General features: G+C 43.6%; 2 protein-coding genes across 4 annotated transcripts in view; one reads left to right on the top strand and one right to left on the bottom strand.

Moving 5' to 3' along the window:
* The window catches only part of UBA5 (ubiquitin like modifier activating enzyme 5), a 74,517-nt gene that overhangs the window by 52,751 nt on the left and 7,642 nt on the right, over positions 1-14,124 (top strand). For all 3 annotated transcript variants that reach the window (XM_033929978.1, XM_033929977.1, XM_033929979.1), the window contains 2 exons: positions 11,187-11,262; positions 13,802-13,908. In XM_033929978.1, the coding sequence (XP_033785869.1) occupies positions 11,187-11,262; positions 13,802-13,908 (183 nt within the window). The remainder of the gene's footprint in view (positions 1-11,186; positions 11,263-13,801; positions 13,909-14,124) is intronic.
* NPHP3 (nephrocystin 3) overlaps positions 1-14,124 on the bottom strand; it is a 267,264-nt gene that overhangs the window by 11,099 nt on the left and 242,041 nt on the right. The window lies entirely within an intron of this gene.

Raw genomic sequence — 14,124 nt, forward strand, 5'->3', positions numbered from 1 at the left:
CCAGCTAAACCAGTTGAACCAAATACCGCTGCTCTTATTAAACTCCCCAACAACCAAGACAACCAAACTCCCACAGAAATAACCATATTCCTTTTGTGAAAAACACCAAATAAAATGACAGGGCGGGGTCTGTGCTGTTCTGGAGGGACTAAAAGAAAGAAAATTAGCAGGTAAGGACCTAATTTCTCCTTCTTTATCGTCCCTCCAGACCGACATAGAAATGGATAGGGTGTACCAAAGCAGTACCCATCATGGGTAGGACTCCCGAAAGGCCACCACAAGAATACGCTCACCGAGCACCGTGTCCTGATGTGCCTGAACGTCCACACGATAGTGGCAAACAAAGGAATGAAGAGAAGACCAAACCGCAGCTTTACAGATATCCACTGGAGGCACAATAGAAGACTCAGCCCAAAGAAGCTGCCTGACCCCGAGTGGAATAAGCCTTAAGAAATTCCGGAACAGTCTTCTTTTGAAGAAGATACGCCGAAGCGATAGCCTTCTTGATCCAGCGTGCAATGGTAGCCTTAGAAGTACCAGCCACCCTTACAAGAACCCGCTAACAGAATAAAAAGATGATGCGACTGCCAGAACTCCTGGATCCACTGGACATAACTGCAAAGGACCCTACAATTTGTGTGACTGTCCCTGCTCCAAAGAGCTCTCCTGACAACCTAAGACCGGGAAGACCACAGATTGGTTGTCATGAAAAGGCGAAACCATCTTCAGAAGAAAGACGGGAACCATCCGCAGCATGACCCGCTTCTTAGAGAACTTCAGGAATGGCGGCCTACAAGAGAAGGCCTGCAGTTCGGAAACACATCTCGCAGAAGTAATGGCCACCAGGAAGACCGCCTTAAAAGTAAGGTCCTTTAACGTGCAAGAACTTAGAGGCTCAAAAAGAGGATGAATGAGCATGAAGAAAACCAGATTCAGATACCAGGCAGGAATCGACGGCCGAACTGGTGGCCGGAGCAATTCCACAGCTCTCAAAAATTGAATTACATCCAGAGAAGAGGCCAAATGCCGACCATGCAAGAGACTACGAAAGGAAAACAAAGCTGCAATCTTGGAGGACCAGGCAAGGAACAGGCAAGGCTACGCTCTAGGCCATCCTGCAGAAACTCCAAGATGTGAGGCAAAGCAGCGCAAAGGGGAATCATGCCACATGTGGAACACCACTCCTCAAAGAGGCGCCAAATACGCATATAAGCCCTAGAGGTGGAAAGTCTTCAAGACAGTGGATATCATCTTATCCAAATATTCCTTCTTAAATGAGCCTTTTCAAGAGCCAAGCCATAAGACAAAAGGGACCCGGATCGAACATTGGAATGGGACTCTGAGTCAGAAGATCGGGTCAGAGGGGCAGTGGGATAGGATCTACCACGAGCAGATGAACCATATTTGCATACCGGAGTCATGAGAATCATGAAGCCTGCGTGCCGGGCAATCCAAAGAAGACCTCTGCCCACCAGAGACAATAGTTGAAAGACATATAGCAGGCCAGCCATCGCCCAAGCCTGCACCAGAGCATCCAGCCCCTTGGCTTGGCAATCCCTACGCCGACTGAAGAATCTCAGTGTTTTAGCGTTGAGACTCATGGCCATAAGGTCCATGATTGATGGACCCCAAGACTAAACAATCAACTCAAAGGTTTTCAGCCTGAGACACCGCTTGCTGGGATCCAGTGCATGATTGAGAAAATCCGCCTGGACATTGATCTTACTGGCAATGTGGGAAGCCAAGATATCCTGTAGATGAGGTCTCCAGCGCCACCAGATGACTCTTGGTGCCCCCCTGGCAATTGACATAGGCCAGATGACTCTTGGTGCCCCACTGTGGCATTGTCTGAGAGAATTCGAACTGACTTGCCCTCCAGCAAGGACTGGAATTCCACCAATCTAGCCGAATGGCTCTTGTCTCCAGAACACTGATCGACCAGGACACCTTCACCGGCGACCAGCTGCCCTCAGCTGAGCGACTGAGACATTGAGTCCCCCCCCAAACTCTGAGAAGCACATTCCACTGGGGCTGATCTAGACTCACTCCCTGAACCAGATTGGAAGTCTGGAGCCACCAGCGCAGGCTGCAACGAACTAATCCCTGAAGATGGACAGGAGAGTCCAGATTGTGAAACTGTGGCGAACACCGCTGAAGAAGTACATACTGAAGAGGATGCATGTGAGCCCGAGCCCTCCGGTCCACTTCCAAGGAGGCCACCATGGACCCCAAGACCTGCAGAAAGTCCAATGCCTGTGGACATCGGCCATCCATCAGGGAGTGAATCTGCACCTGCAATTTGCACACCCTGGCATCTGGAAGGGACACACTCCCTAAGCTGGCGTCAAACAGAATGCCGATATACTCCAAGCGCTGAGACCTGCTTTTGGACTGGTTGACCACCCAGCCCAGGAACTGTAGAAACTCCATAACCTGAACCATGATCCGGGAGCTCTTCTGAAACGACTTTGCTCGAATTAACCAGTTGTCCAGATAGTGGTATACTAGAATACCCTCCTTGAACAAGGCTGCTACCACCACCACCATAATCTTGGTGAAGGTCTGCTGCGCTGTTGCTAGACTAAAAGGAAGCGCACAAATCTGATGATGATCCGAAAATCACAAAACAAAGAAATTGTTGATGGGAGGCCCGAATCGGAACATGTATATAGGCCTCTGTCAGTTTGAGAGAAGTCAGAAATTCCCCAGGCTGGACCGCCAGAATTACAGATTTCAGGGTTTCCATACGAAAAGAGGGAGCCCGGAGAGCCCTGTTGACACCTTTGACCCTTCTTTGAACACCATGAAGTAAATGGAGTACCTGCCAGTGCGAATCTCCTGAGGATGCACTGGGACTACCGCTTTGAGGTCCAGCAACCCGAGCAGTGTTTGCCAAAAAGTCCTCATCTTCCAAGTCACCTGACAAGAAGAGAAAAGGAAATGACCTGGCAAAGGTCAGGAAAACTCCCGAGCATAACTGTCCCAAATCACTTCTAGGACCCACTGATCCTTTGTGATCTCGGCCCACCCTCGGTAAAACTCCCGCAACTGGGCTCTGACTGGAAGGACCCCCAATAAGTCATTGGGCCGGACGGGCAGAGGAGGAGCCTCTGGAGGAGTCATGACCTCCCACCCCTCGGCAGGCTCCCCAAAAGGACTGCATGTGCTGAAAGAAGCATGCTTTGGAAGAAAAAGAGGTCGCACCTGAGGAAGAATCAGGGGTAAGACCTTCATGAATATGTAGGTGAAGATTCCTATGAGACCCCAAAAGTTATATTTTTAAGAGAGACATTATGCTTATGAATTCAAGCTTCTGAACAATCAAATCTCTCGCTGTCAGCATAAACAACAAGCCTTTCTATGAGAAGTTCATCTTTGCCCCAGAAAGCTGGCAAGCATCTGCTGACTATTACAACATTGGTTATCTGCTGACGGTAGCAGCCTTGGACATTTTGAGACTTTTCAAGAAGACAAATCCAAACACGAAGATAAACAAGATAAACTCAAGCAACAGTACAAGACAAGATGTCCTACCAAAAATTATCAGAACTGCTGACAGAACAACAATCAAGCTCAGAAAGGAGGGGGGCCTACTCTCAGAAATTATTGAACTTAGTATTAAGAATTCAGTGTCAGGGAAAATAGAGAAAAGTCAGATTTGACACTAGGTGACATCATGCTTCAATATGGCTCCGAAATAAATATGCAGACTATACAATCAATAGATATGTTAGATGTGTCAACCCAATAGAAAGTGAGTATGTAATCTGTAATTAGGTTTTACTCTAGGCTACTAAAGTATATAAGTAGCATACCGTCTGCCTTAGACTTTAGGATGGATTCATGACAGGAGATGGCCACTCTGTGTATGTTATCCATTGGCTCAATGTGCTGTACTTTGTTTTCTTGAAAGCTGACTTTTGTCTATTGCTAATAAACCTATATTATATAAAGCAATTGGGTTGTTGCGAGATCAGTATTATGAAAAGGTCTGCAGCTGCCTTCTCACACCCCGGCCAGGGCAGTATCTACAAAATTCCCACAAATGCCCCTGGGGAGAACCACTTCGCAAAGCCTGGCAAGGTTGGTCCTCTAGTAACTGAGGCACCTTAGAGTCACTCAGGGCCTGAACCAACCTATCTAACTCCTCCCTAAAGAGAAAAGAGCACCAAAAAGGAAACTTACTGAGCTTAGCCTTATATGCATCTGTCGACCATCCCAGAAGCCACATGGTATGGTGGGTTGCTACTCCAAGAGCCATGGACTTGGCCAAGGGACGCAAAAGATCATACATGGTATCAGAAAGATAAGAAGCACCGAGCTCAATCTTAGCTACTTCCTGATCTACTAAGGACCAGTCAGTCGACTCACGGTCAAGAACCTGCTCAGATCACCGGAAATAAACCTGGGCCACAAGACCTCTACAAATCGCTGCCTGGACAGTCAAGGCAGCCACATCAAAACTTTGTTTAAGGAGAGCCTCCATTTTATGGTCCTGAGGGTCTCTCAGGGCCGAACCGCCTTCAACTGGCACAATATGTCTGTGCGCAATAGCTAAGACCTCCATATTGACCACAGAAGACTTAAAAAGTATCTCTATCCCCATCAGGAATGGGGTAGAGTCTGGCCATGGACTGCACCGACTATGCATTACATCCCGAATATCCTGATGCATAGGGAGAAAGCAGGATGCTGACCGGATCCCTTGCAAGAGAGGGTCCACAACATGAGGGGATCCTTAACTTACTCTTCAAAATGTAAAACTGAAGACACCGGAAGAATGAGCTTCTACAGCTCTTCCTGATGAAATATGCACACTACCAACGTATCCTCGCCAACCGGCGCCTCTAAAAAGTCTCCATACAAAACATTAGGCCCCTAAAAGATGTAGGAGATCCTCCCTAAGATCCATGCCTTCATCCGGAGAAAACTTATCAACCATAAAAAGATCCTTGTCCCTAGACATGCTTGGTTGATGGCTGAGAGGGCTGGACAGAGGCATCCATAGCAGGAGACTGAACGGGGGTAGTTGTGGAAGGTTAAAAAAAAACCCTAGATGACCCTGAGACCCCTGGAACTGGAGCAGGATCCCCAGCCACCTGTAAATAAGCCTTGTCCATGGCTAACACAAAATCAGGGCAAAAAAATTCCTTGTGGCAATACAGAATTAATAGAGGAGCAGAAGACACATTTAAGACTTGTTCCTGTCGTTCCAAGACAGGAGGAAGGTTGTTTGAGACTGGGCAAAATGGACACGCTTCCCGCTAAAACTGAGGGAAGGGCCATTGACAAACTGTCTCCTGAAAGACTAAGTGGCACCGAGACCTGACAACCCCACCACTGAAGAGAAAACGCCAGTTGCCACTGCTGCAGCGGAAAGGGAATCACCAGCAGTCCGCATCGTTGAATCTGCCAGACTGCCAGCAGATGATGACCCCCCCTGCCAACGAGCATGTGTGTGCGAAGGGGAGCCCTGCATGCAGACACCCAAAGCTGGGTCCCCTTCGAGGTGATCAGAACATTTTGTGCACACATTGGCCGCATCCACTGCTCGGCGCCCACAAAACCCCCCAACTTTTTCTGCTTTTTAGAAGTGCTCATAATGAACGCGCCAAAACCTACACACAACAATGCTATACAAAAACGGTGGCCTCAGGGCCTTTTTTATGCTTTTATTTCTTGTGCCTTTTTTTTTTTCCCCAAAAACTTCTCACAGCTCACCATATGTATCAAGAGAGCAGACCTCAATGGCACTCTAAACTATAGTCTGTGCCTAACAGGTGGCCAGGCGTACAGTTGAGGAATCTTCATCTGCGCAGAGTTCCGGCTAAGTATTGTTTTCAGTTTTTAATCCACGTGCTCTCATATCAGGACTTTTAGGGACCCCTGAGGAAGACAGCATTGTCAAAACGCGGTCTGTGTTGGGTCCACTGCTCTCAATGGTTTAGGTTCTAGATATACTTTATGTGGATTATCAAATTGTATATTTTTAAATAAAGCCTGCATCTTGAAGATCACCATCTCCACAGAGTGGTCGTTTCATCTAAATTCAGAAAATTTGGGGAGGTGAGGGAAATGGAGGGAGGGACTCGATCCTTCCGAGTGTGGCACACCCAAGGTTGGTAGGACCCTTGAGAGGGTCCCCCAAGCTCTGTCCGGACAGACAATAGGGACAAGAAAGATTCACCAATCAGATTCAACAAGCCCTAACAAACCTCAGCACAGACTGCACAAGCTTACCACTCCACCTGCTGGAGACTGAGGAAAAGACTGATTGTAATAGGGACTGCACAGCTCACTTGCTCATGTGGGTGGTTTGTGCCCTGTGTGAGTCCTCTGGTGTCTCTTTGGAGGTGAATGTTGAGTGAAGCTTTTATTACACTCATACTTGAGGCCACTACATACGCAGACTTTAGAAAATCCCTGAAAACTTGAGTGTTTAACAAATTCTAAATTCCCATACCCAACTCTTCCTCGCCATGACCCTTCCACCAAGGCCCGAAACTAATTATACTTTCCACCTTGAATCTCATGTACTGACATAATGTTTCTTTATTGTAACCCACCTGCAACCCATGTACTGACTAAATGTATCTTTATGGTAACCCACCTATATCCCATACACTGACAAAATGCACCTTGATAGTAAACCACTTGTATTGTAACCCACTTGCATCCCATGTACTGACAAAATATATCTTTACTGTAACCCACTTGTATCCCATGTACTGACAAAATATATCTTTACTGTAACCCACTTGTATCCCATGTACTGACAAAATATATCTTTACTGTAACCCACTTGTATCCCATGTACTGACAAAATGAATCGTTAATGTAAACCGTTTCTATCCCATGTACTGTCAAATGTATCTTTATTGTAAACCGCTTCGAACTTCAGGGTATAGCGGTATATAAGAAATAAATTATTATTATTATTATTAAAGCCAAAGGCCAGTGTCTCAGTTTCCATCTGCTGGCAGAGAAGCATAAACCCATCCATTTCTGTGACGGTCTGGAGGGACGATAAAGAATATGTATTTTCTGCGCTCCTCTTTTCATTCTAGCAAACAGAATTGCTTGGCCTTCTCTCAAGGGAAAATGTCTGCAAATTTCCTAACAGTGCATACAATGCAAGCACCTGGAAGTCAGCATAGCATTCTGGAAAAAAAATTCTCACAAAATACTCCATTTATCTGAGTTTCTGTCCCCAGGCATTCAGATGTAAGTTTTGGAACTTTTGGCTCTTTAGAGCAGATATGGTCACCATGGAACTTTAAAAAAGTAAATTATGATAACGTGAAGAATGGTAAAAAAAAAAAAAAAAAAGACTTTGAGAAGCAGCTGCAAAGGTAAATAATTTACATCATGCATGGATGTTATTCAAAAATACCACCCTGGAAGCCCAGACCAAATATATTTCTTATATTAAAAAAGGGGGAAGGAAGACTAAATAGCAGCCGGCATGGTTGACAAGTAAGATAACGGAAGCTATTAGAGCTAAAAGAAAATCCTTTAGAAAGTGGAAAAAGGATCTAACTGAAAATAATAGGAAACAGCAAAGAGAGACCTTGAAAAGAAGATTGTGTTATAGGCAAAAATCTATAATAAAAACATTTTTTTAGGTACAGTATATTAAAAGCAAGAAGCCAGAAAAAGAATCAGTTGGATTGCTAGACAGACACAGGGAAAAATGCTTGAGTACCTGAATAAATTCATGTAAACTGTTCTGAGTGCCCCTGGGAGAATGGTATAGAAAACTGAATATTTAAATAGATGACTGAGGGGTAATAGGGGTGCTCAGGGAAGACAAGGCCATATCGGAGAGATTACATTCTTTGCTTCGGTCTTCACAAGGAAGATGTGGGAGACATACTGTCCAGAGAATTGATAGAATAGAAAAATGAACTTGCATAAGGAAGTGACATCAACCCGGAGAATGGTTGCTTAGAGTGTGAGCTCCATTGGGGCTTGTGACATTTGTGGAGTTAAGCTTCCAGCGCGTTGTTTTTTTCGCTCTTCTTGAGCTCTTGTGCTTAGTGGAGAATGACGACATGGAAAAGACTTGAGAAATTCAAGTTTGCTGGAGATTCGGGTGAGAAACAATGATCAGAATTGAGCGGTGGGCCTGCTGAGAAAAAAAGATGGTGTCTTCTCAGTTGGAGTCGGAAGACGAGGAAACACAGGACCAATTACTAGATGATGGCGATGTTAAGAAACCCATGCAAATATGGTTTCACGAATTGAATGTGGAGATGGTGGGGGTCCGAGATGATGTCAAAGCGGCTCTTCGGAGCTACGATCAGAGGTCTGCGAGTTGAGTGCCAGAGTTTTTACCTCGGAGGACCATGTGGCGACTCTTACAGCCAATGTAAGGAAATTCTTCTTTACGGAGAGGATGGTGGATGCCTGGAATCCGCTCCTGAGAGAGATGATGGAGAGGAAAACTGTGATGGAGTTCAAAAAAGTGTGGGATAAACACACAGGATCTAGAATCAGAAAATAATAGTAAGCATTGAAGAACTAAGGCTAGTACTGGGCAGACTTGCATGGTCTGTGTCTGTATATGGCCGTTTGGGGGAGGATGGGCTGGGCAGGGTTTCAAGGGCTGGGAGGGTGGAGATCAGGGGTTTCAAAAGTCCCTCCTTGAGGGCCGCAATCCAGTTGGGTTTTCAGGATTTCCCCAATGAATATGCATGAGATCTATGTGCATGCACTGCTTTCAATGCATATTCATTGGGGAAATCCTGAAAACCCAACTGGATTGTGGCCCTCAAGGAGGGACTTTGAGATCCCTGATGTAGATGGACTGGAGTGAGCTTTGACAGAGACTTCAGTAGTTGGAACCTAAGAACAGTACCGGGCTGAGCTTTGGGTTCTTTTCCAGAAATAGGTAAGAAGAAGCAAAAAAAAAAAAACCCCTAACAAATTTTTAGATTGAATCAGGTTGGGCAGACTAGATGGACCATTCGGGTTTTTATCTGCCGTCATCTACTATGTATGTTACTATGGATCTTGGAACATTAATTGGTTGAATAATCCAGGTAAAAGGAGAATAGTATTTTGTGAAATAGCGAAGATGAAATGTGATATTAGTTTGTTTCAGGAGATTCACCTGCGCCCTAGGAATGTGGCTATATTGAGATCTTCTCAATTTGAACAGGTTTGATCATATCAGGGGGATAGAATACACAAGAGAATGGGAGGGCTTGCTATTCTTTCTTGTAAGGAAGGGTTTAGGCTTTGAGGTGACCCAGGTTTATAGGGACAGTGCTGGAAGGTGTTTGGTTCTTCGGGGCTCTTTATTAGGATATAGTATAACAGTCATTAACATCTATAGTCCAAATGTTGGCCAAGCAGTGTTTTTTTATTCTCTCTAAACTGATCTATTAGAGTTTTCTGTGGGTTCTGTTTATCTTGGAGGAATTTTAATGTTACACCTGATGTTAAACTTGATCATTCTAAAGGGGTGAGGGGGGAGGCAGAGCGAAACGTCTAAATCTCATAGGAAAGCCTTGTTGTCTTTGGCATTGCTGGGTTTGTTTGATTGTTGGAAGTTATTATATGGTACACAACAGAACTACACACGTTATTTGCATGCTCATCAATCTTATGCTAGAATCGATGGGCCCATCAGAACTTGTGGGTGGTATACAACAAGTATCGTCTGTGCGTGATATTGGGGAAATAGATGCTTACAATTTTGGAGGCTCAATGAGACTTTGTTAAAGGACCCAAAAGTTGTAACGGAAGTGAGCACAACAATTGCATTGTACCTCCAACATAATGATAATGACACAGTTAGTGATGTCCCTTGCTTACATTAAAAATCATGTTACTCTTTCAAAGGATGTTATATGGTACAGGTATTGTCGATGTATCCTTTTCTGTATCATGGTGTTGAGTACCTACGGCTATTGTTCTGTACTATGTGATGCTCATCTTAATAAAACTTTGAGTGTGTTAGACGGAGAAGCTTCCTGCTCAGGCTTAGTTGGTGACGTCATCTATGATGTGAGACTTACTTCACCGTTGGTCCTTGGAGATGGGCATTTCCTCATTTTGCATACATCAGCTAATGAGACACTTGTCAGTATTCTTATTTTAAAATTTCTCCGTAACACTGTCTGAAGTGACTTGATGAATTCAGATTTAGGCAGCATGTGGCATTACAACCAATATAGACCAATCAGGGATGTTTGAGTGTAACATACATTGACTCTTTCTTAATACAGCTGCTTCCAGCAGCTTATTGAGAAAAACTGCTGAAATAATAATAATAATAATAACTTTATTCTTTTATACCTCCATAACCAAAAGTTCTAGGTGGTTTACACTAAAAAGAGCTGGACAATCAGCAAAATACAATAATACAGTAAAAAATACAAATATTTATAAAATAGAATTTCAATAATAAAACTCACTAAGTAATAAACTTTCAAACAAAGTGGTCTTAATTAATTTCCGAAAACTGCAATAGGATAACATAGCTTGCTGAATACATTTACCTAACCAAGATTATTGCCTACCAGCTTGAAATGCTAGAGTCCTATCTAAGAGGGTCTTATATCTATACCCATTAATTTTTGAGTAAGTAGAAGTTTCTAGTTTCTCTTGATGGTCTATGCAACACAAAATGAAGAAAAAGGTAAGCTGGAGACAATCCCGATATCAGTTTAAAACAGATACAGGAAAATTTGAATAATACTCTTGCCTCCAAAGGCAGCCAATGAAGTAAACGATAATATGGACTAATATGGTCGTTCTTTTTTAAACCAAAAATCAATCGAACAGCTGTATTCTGAATTATCCTTAGAATTTTTTGGGATGCTCCTAAATAGATAATGTTACAATAGTCTAAAATAGATAAAACTAATGCCTGCACCAATAGTCTGAACGATAAAGGATCAAAATATTTTTTTATGGTTCTTAATTGTGGGTTGAGGTGAAATGCCTTTAGTATTGATTCCATAAGGGACTAACAGAAAGAAGATTACCAAAGGTAAGATCCTAATCTTCCATTCTGTTCAGTACAGATGTTTATCAAGGTTAAAATTTTATTTAGAGGAAACTGGAATAAAACAATTATGGTATGAAACCTTTTTAGGGTGAAGAAATTTTGTTTTAATCTATAAGAAACATGAACTAATGTGAATTTATTTCTGTGTTTCTTATTGCTTATGTAGAGAAAAGAAGCAGCACACCCGAAACAGGAGGTTATAGTGGAGGAGGAAGAAATAATACACGAAGACAACGAATGGGGTAAGTTAATAAATCACAAACCAGGAAGTCATTTTAGCATTTGAGCTTCTTTTCATGTTTTTTTGTTATAAATAACTACAGAAGCTTTCAGTAATAGCTTTTCTGTATCAGTTTGAACTTTTTGAACAGTTGCATTTGTTATTTCCTCTGTGAGGACTGGGAAGCAACAGAGTATTCTTACTGTTTCCAGTTAGAGATCTTGAGTTTTTGCAAGATCAAAGGTATTTTCCTTAGAGAATTTCTGGAGTAGACACTGAAACAGTCACTTAGCTGTTGCATAAAAATGTCATGCTCTGAATGTGCATTGTAATAAAGTAGCACTAGCTCTGTGACGGACTTAAAAACAATGGTTTCTTTTGCTGTGCCATGAGTTTAAAACTGAGGTTGCTAGCTATTAGCTTAAAACTAGGGCTGTACATTAATGCATTAATAACGCGATTAATGCATTAAATGTTTAACTGCGTTAAAAATTTTAATGCAATTGTCTCTCCTCCAGCTATCCAGCATTGCTCTCTCCCCTCTTGCCCACATTCTAAATTGTGCCATTTTGTCTCCCTGCCTCCTTCTCCTCCAGCTGGCTCACCCTTTTTCTGCTGGTCTGTTCCTTGTTTACACTGCAGCTGAATTGGCAGGTGCAGGAACATTTCCCTCTGTGCTGCCACTGGGTTTGCCGACACCAAATCAGGAAGTTACATCGGAGCAGTAACATTCTGCGTTTAGGCCCAACAGCCAGTGGCAGCACGCAAAGGGGGCAACAAGTTGTTTCCTTCTGGTGTGTGTGCATGAGAAAGATTTCCGTCTTTGCTGCTGGATGGTCCCCACCCTAAACACTCCAAAAGGAGGAGAGATTGGGCTGATGTGGAGTGAAGGACTGGAATCAGGCCTTAGCGCTCACCCTGCCATAAGACGATACCTCAATCAGAGCTGTTGTTGCCATTGCTTCCCCCCCAGAGAGCTGCTTTGCTGCCGACTGCTGCTTGCCTTCACCTCATCTGCTGCTGCCGCAATCCACTATATCCCCCTTCCTCCCTTTAACCTTTCATAGCCTGCTGACAGTGCTAGCGATTAAAACAGAGCGCTGCTGGCAAGCTAGCTGACTCCAGTCTCTTGATCTCTTCAGTCCCAACTACACCATGGACTGAAGAGATCATAGCCTGCTGACAGTGCTAGCGATTAAAACAGAGCGCTGCTGGCAAGCTAGCTGACTCCAGTCTCTCTTGATCTCTTCAGTCCCAACTACACCATGGACTGAAGAGATCATGAGAGACTGGAGTCAGCTAACTTGTTGGCAGTGCTCTGCTTTAATTGCTAGCACTGCTGGCAGGCTATGAAAGTTTAAGAGGGAAAGAAGTAGAGAGAGTGACCTGACCTTTGGGGGGGGAGGAAGGAAGGAGAGGTATGCCCAGATGGGGAGAGGGATGCCTGACAACGGGTTAGGGGGGGAGAGATACCGGACCGAAGAGGGTAGGAACTCTGAAAGATTTGCTGGGAAAAAGAGGTGCACGGGGGGGGGGGGATGGAGAGGGCAGGGTGATGTTTGAGAGGGCCAGATTCTGTAAATAGGGATGGAAAAAACAAGGGAGATGGTTACAGAGGAGGAAAGGAGAGAAATGGTGAGCATGAAGTGGTAGGTAGAGAGAGGGGAGGGATGAAGGAAGAGAAGGTACCCATGGAATGGAAAGGAAGGGGAGGGAGATGATGGTATCCATGAATGGCAGGGAAAAGAAGAGACAGAAGCTAGACAGATTTGAAAAGGATAATAAATTGAAGAAAAGTTGATAGTGAAAAATGGATATAGGGCAAGAAGTAGAAGAGAAAAAAAGAAAGCGTGAATAGAAAGGGCATAGGGAAGCAGAACCAGAGATGCGGAACAAGATGATTAGAATGATAAAATTGCCAGACAACAAAGATAAGAGAAATTATTTTATTTTTAGTTTAGTAAGGGGATAATGGGATTTAATATACTGCCTCCCTTTGGGACAATTGAATTGAAATGTGCCAGTTCTGAGCATTTACATCTGCTATGTATATATTGCACTATATAAGAAGAAATGTGAGGGGGCACTTTATGCGATTAATCACACAATTAAAAGTTTTAATCACGATTAATTGTACAATTAAAAATTTAAATTGATGTATAGCCCTGCTTATAGCATATATGCAGTTGTTACTTCTCTTGTACTTGGAAGATCATATAAATTTGCTGTGTTTGCTGTAGCTCTTACTGCATTTCTCATTAAAACTCTGACCCAGCTTCAAGAGAATTAGCTGGTGCTTTCAGAGCAGTTTGCTTCCCTGTCAGGCAGTGGAGGAGGTGCCGTTGGAGATTGTTGTGTTACAAAAAGCACAAGCAAGGGGAGTAGTAATCCCACTCAATAGGAATATTTCCCATTGATCTTATTCCTGGTTTACATGACCAAGGTACTGTGACTAGTATGACTTATTTCAAAGTGTGCATGAATGTTAAATGCTTTGGTTCCTCATAGACGAGGACTTTGATATGCTGTGCTGAACAGCCCCCTTTTTCTTCACCATAAAGGCATTGAACTGGTTTCGGAGGTGTCGGAAGAGGAGCTGAAGGCTGCATCTGGTCCCATCCCAGATTTGCCAGAGGGAATCACAGTGGCATACACCATCCCAAGCAAGGTACTTGAACAAAAGGGGTTCTTCAGTGCTTTCCAAGACTGGAAAAGCACCAATAAGTTAATTAAACCTGCCCGCCCAGATGTCTGATAATTTACTTGCCAGTGGATAAGCGTGCACAGGGGAAATATTTTTTTAAATTTCATTTTAATGTTACATTAAAGGAAGTGATAGGCACATACTCCTATCAGCTAACTGATGGGGCTTGAAATGGTGATA

Source organism: Geotrypetes seraphini, chromosome 2 (assembly GCF_902459505.1).
Source record: "Geotrypetes seraphini chromosome 2, aGeoSer1.1, whole genome shotgun sequence".
Taxonomy (NCBI): Eukaryota; Metazoa; Chordata; class Amphibia; order Gymnophiona; family Dermophiidae; genus Geotrypetes; species Geotrypetes seraphini.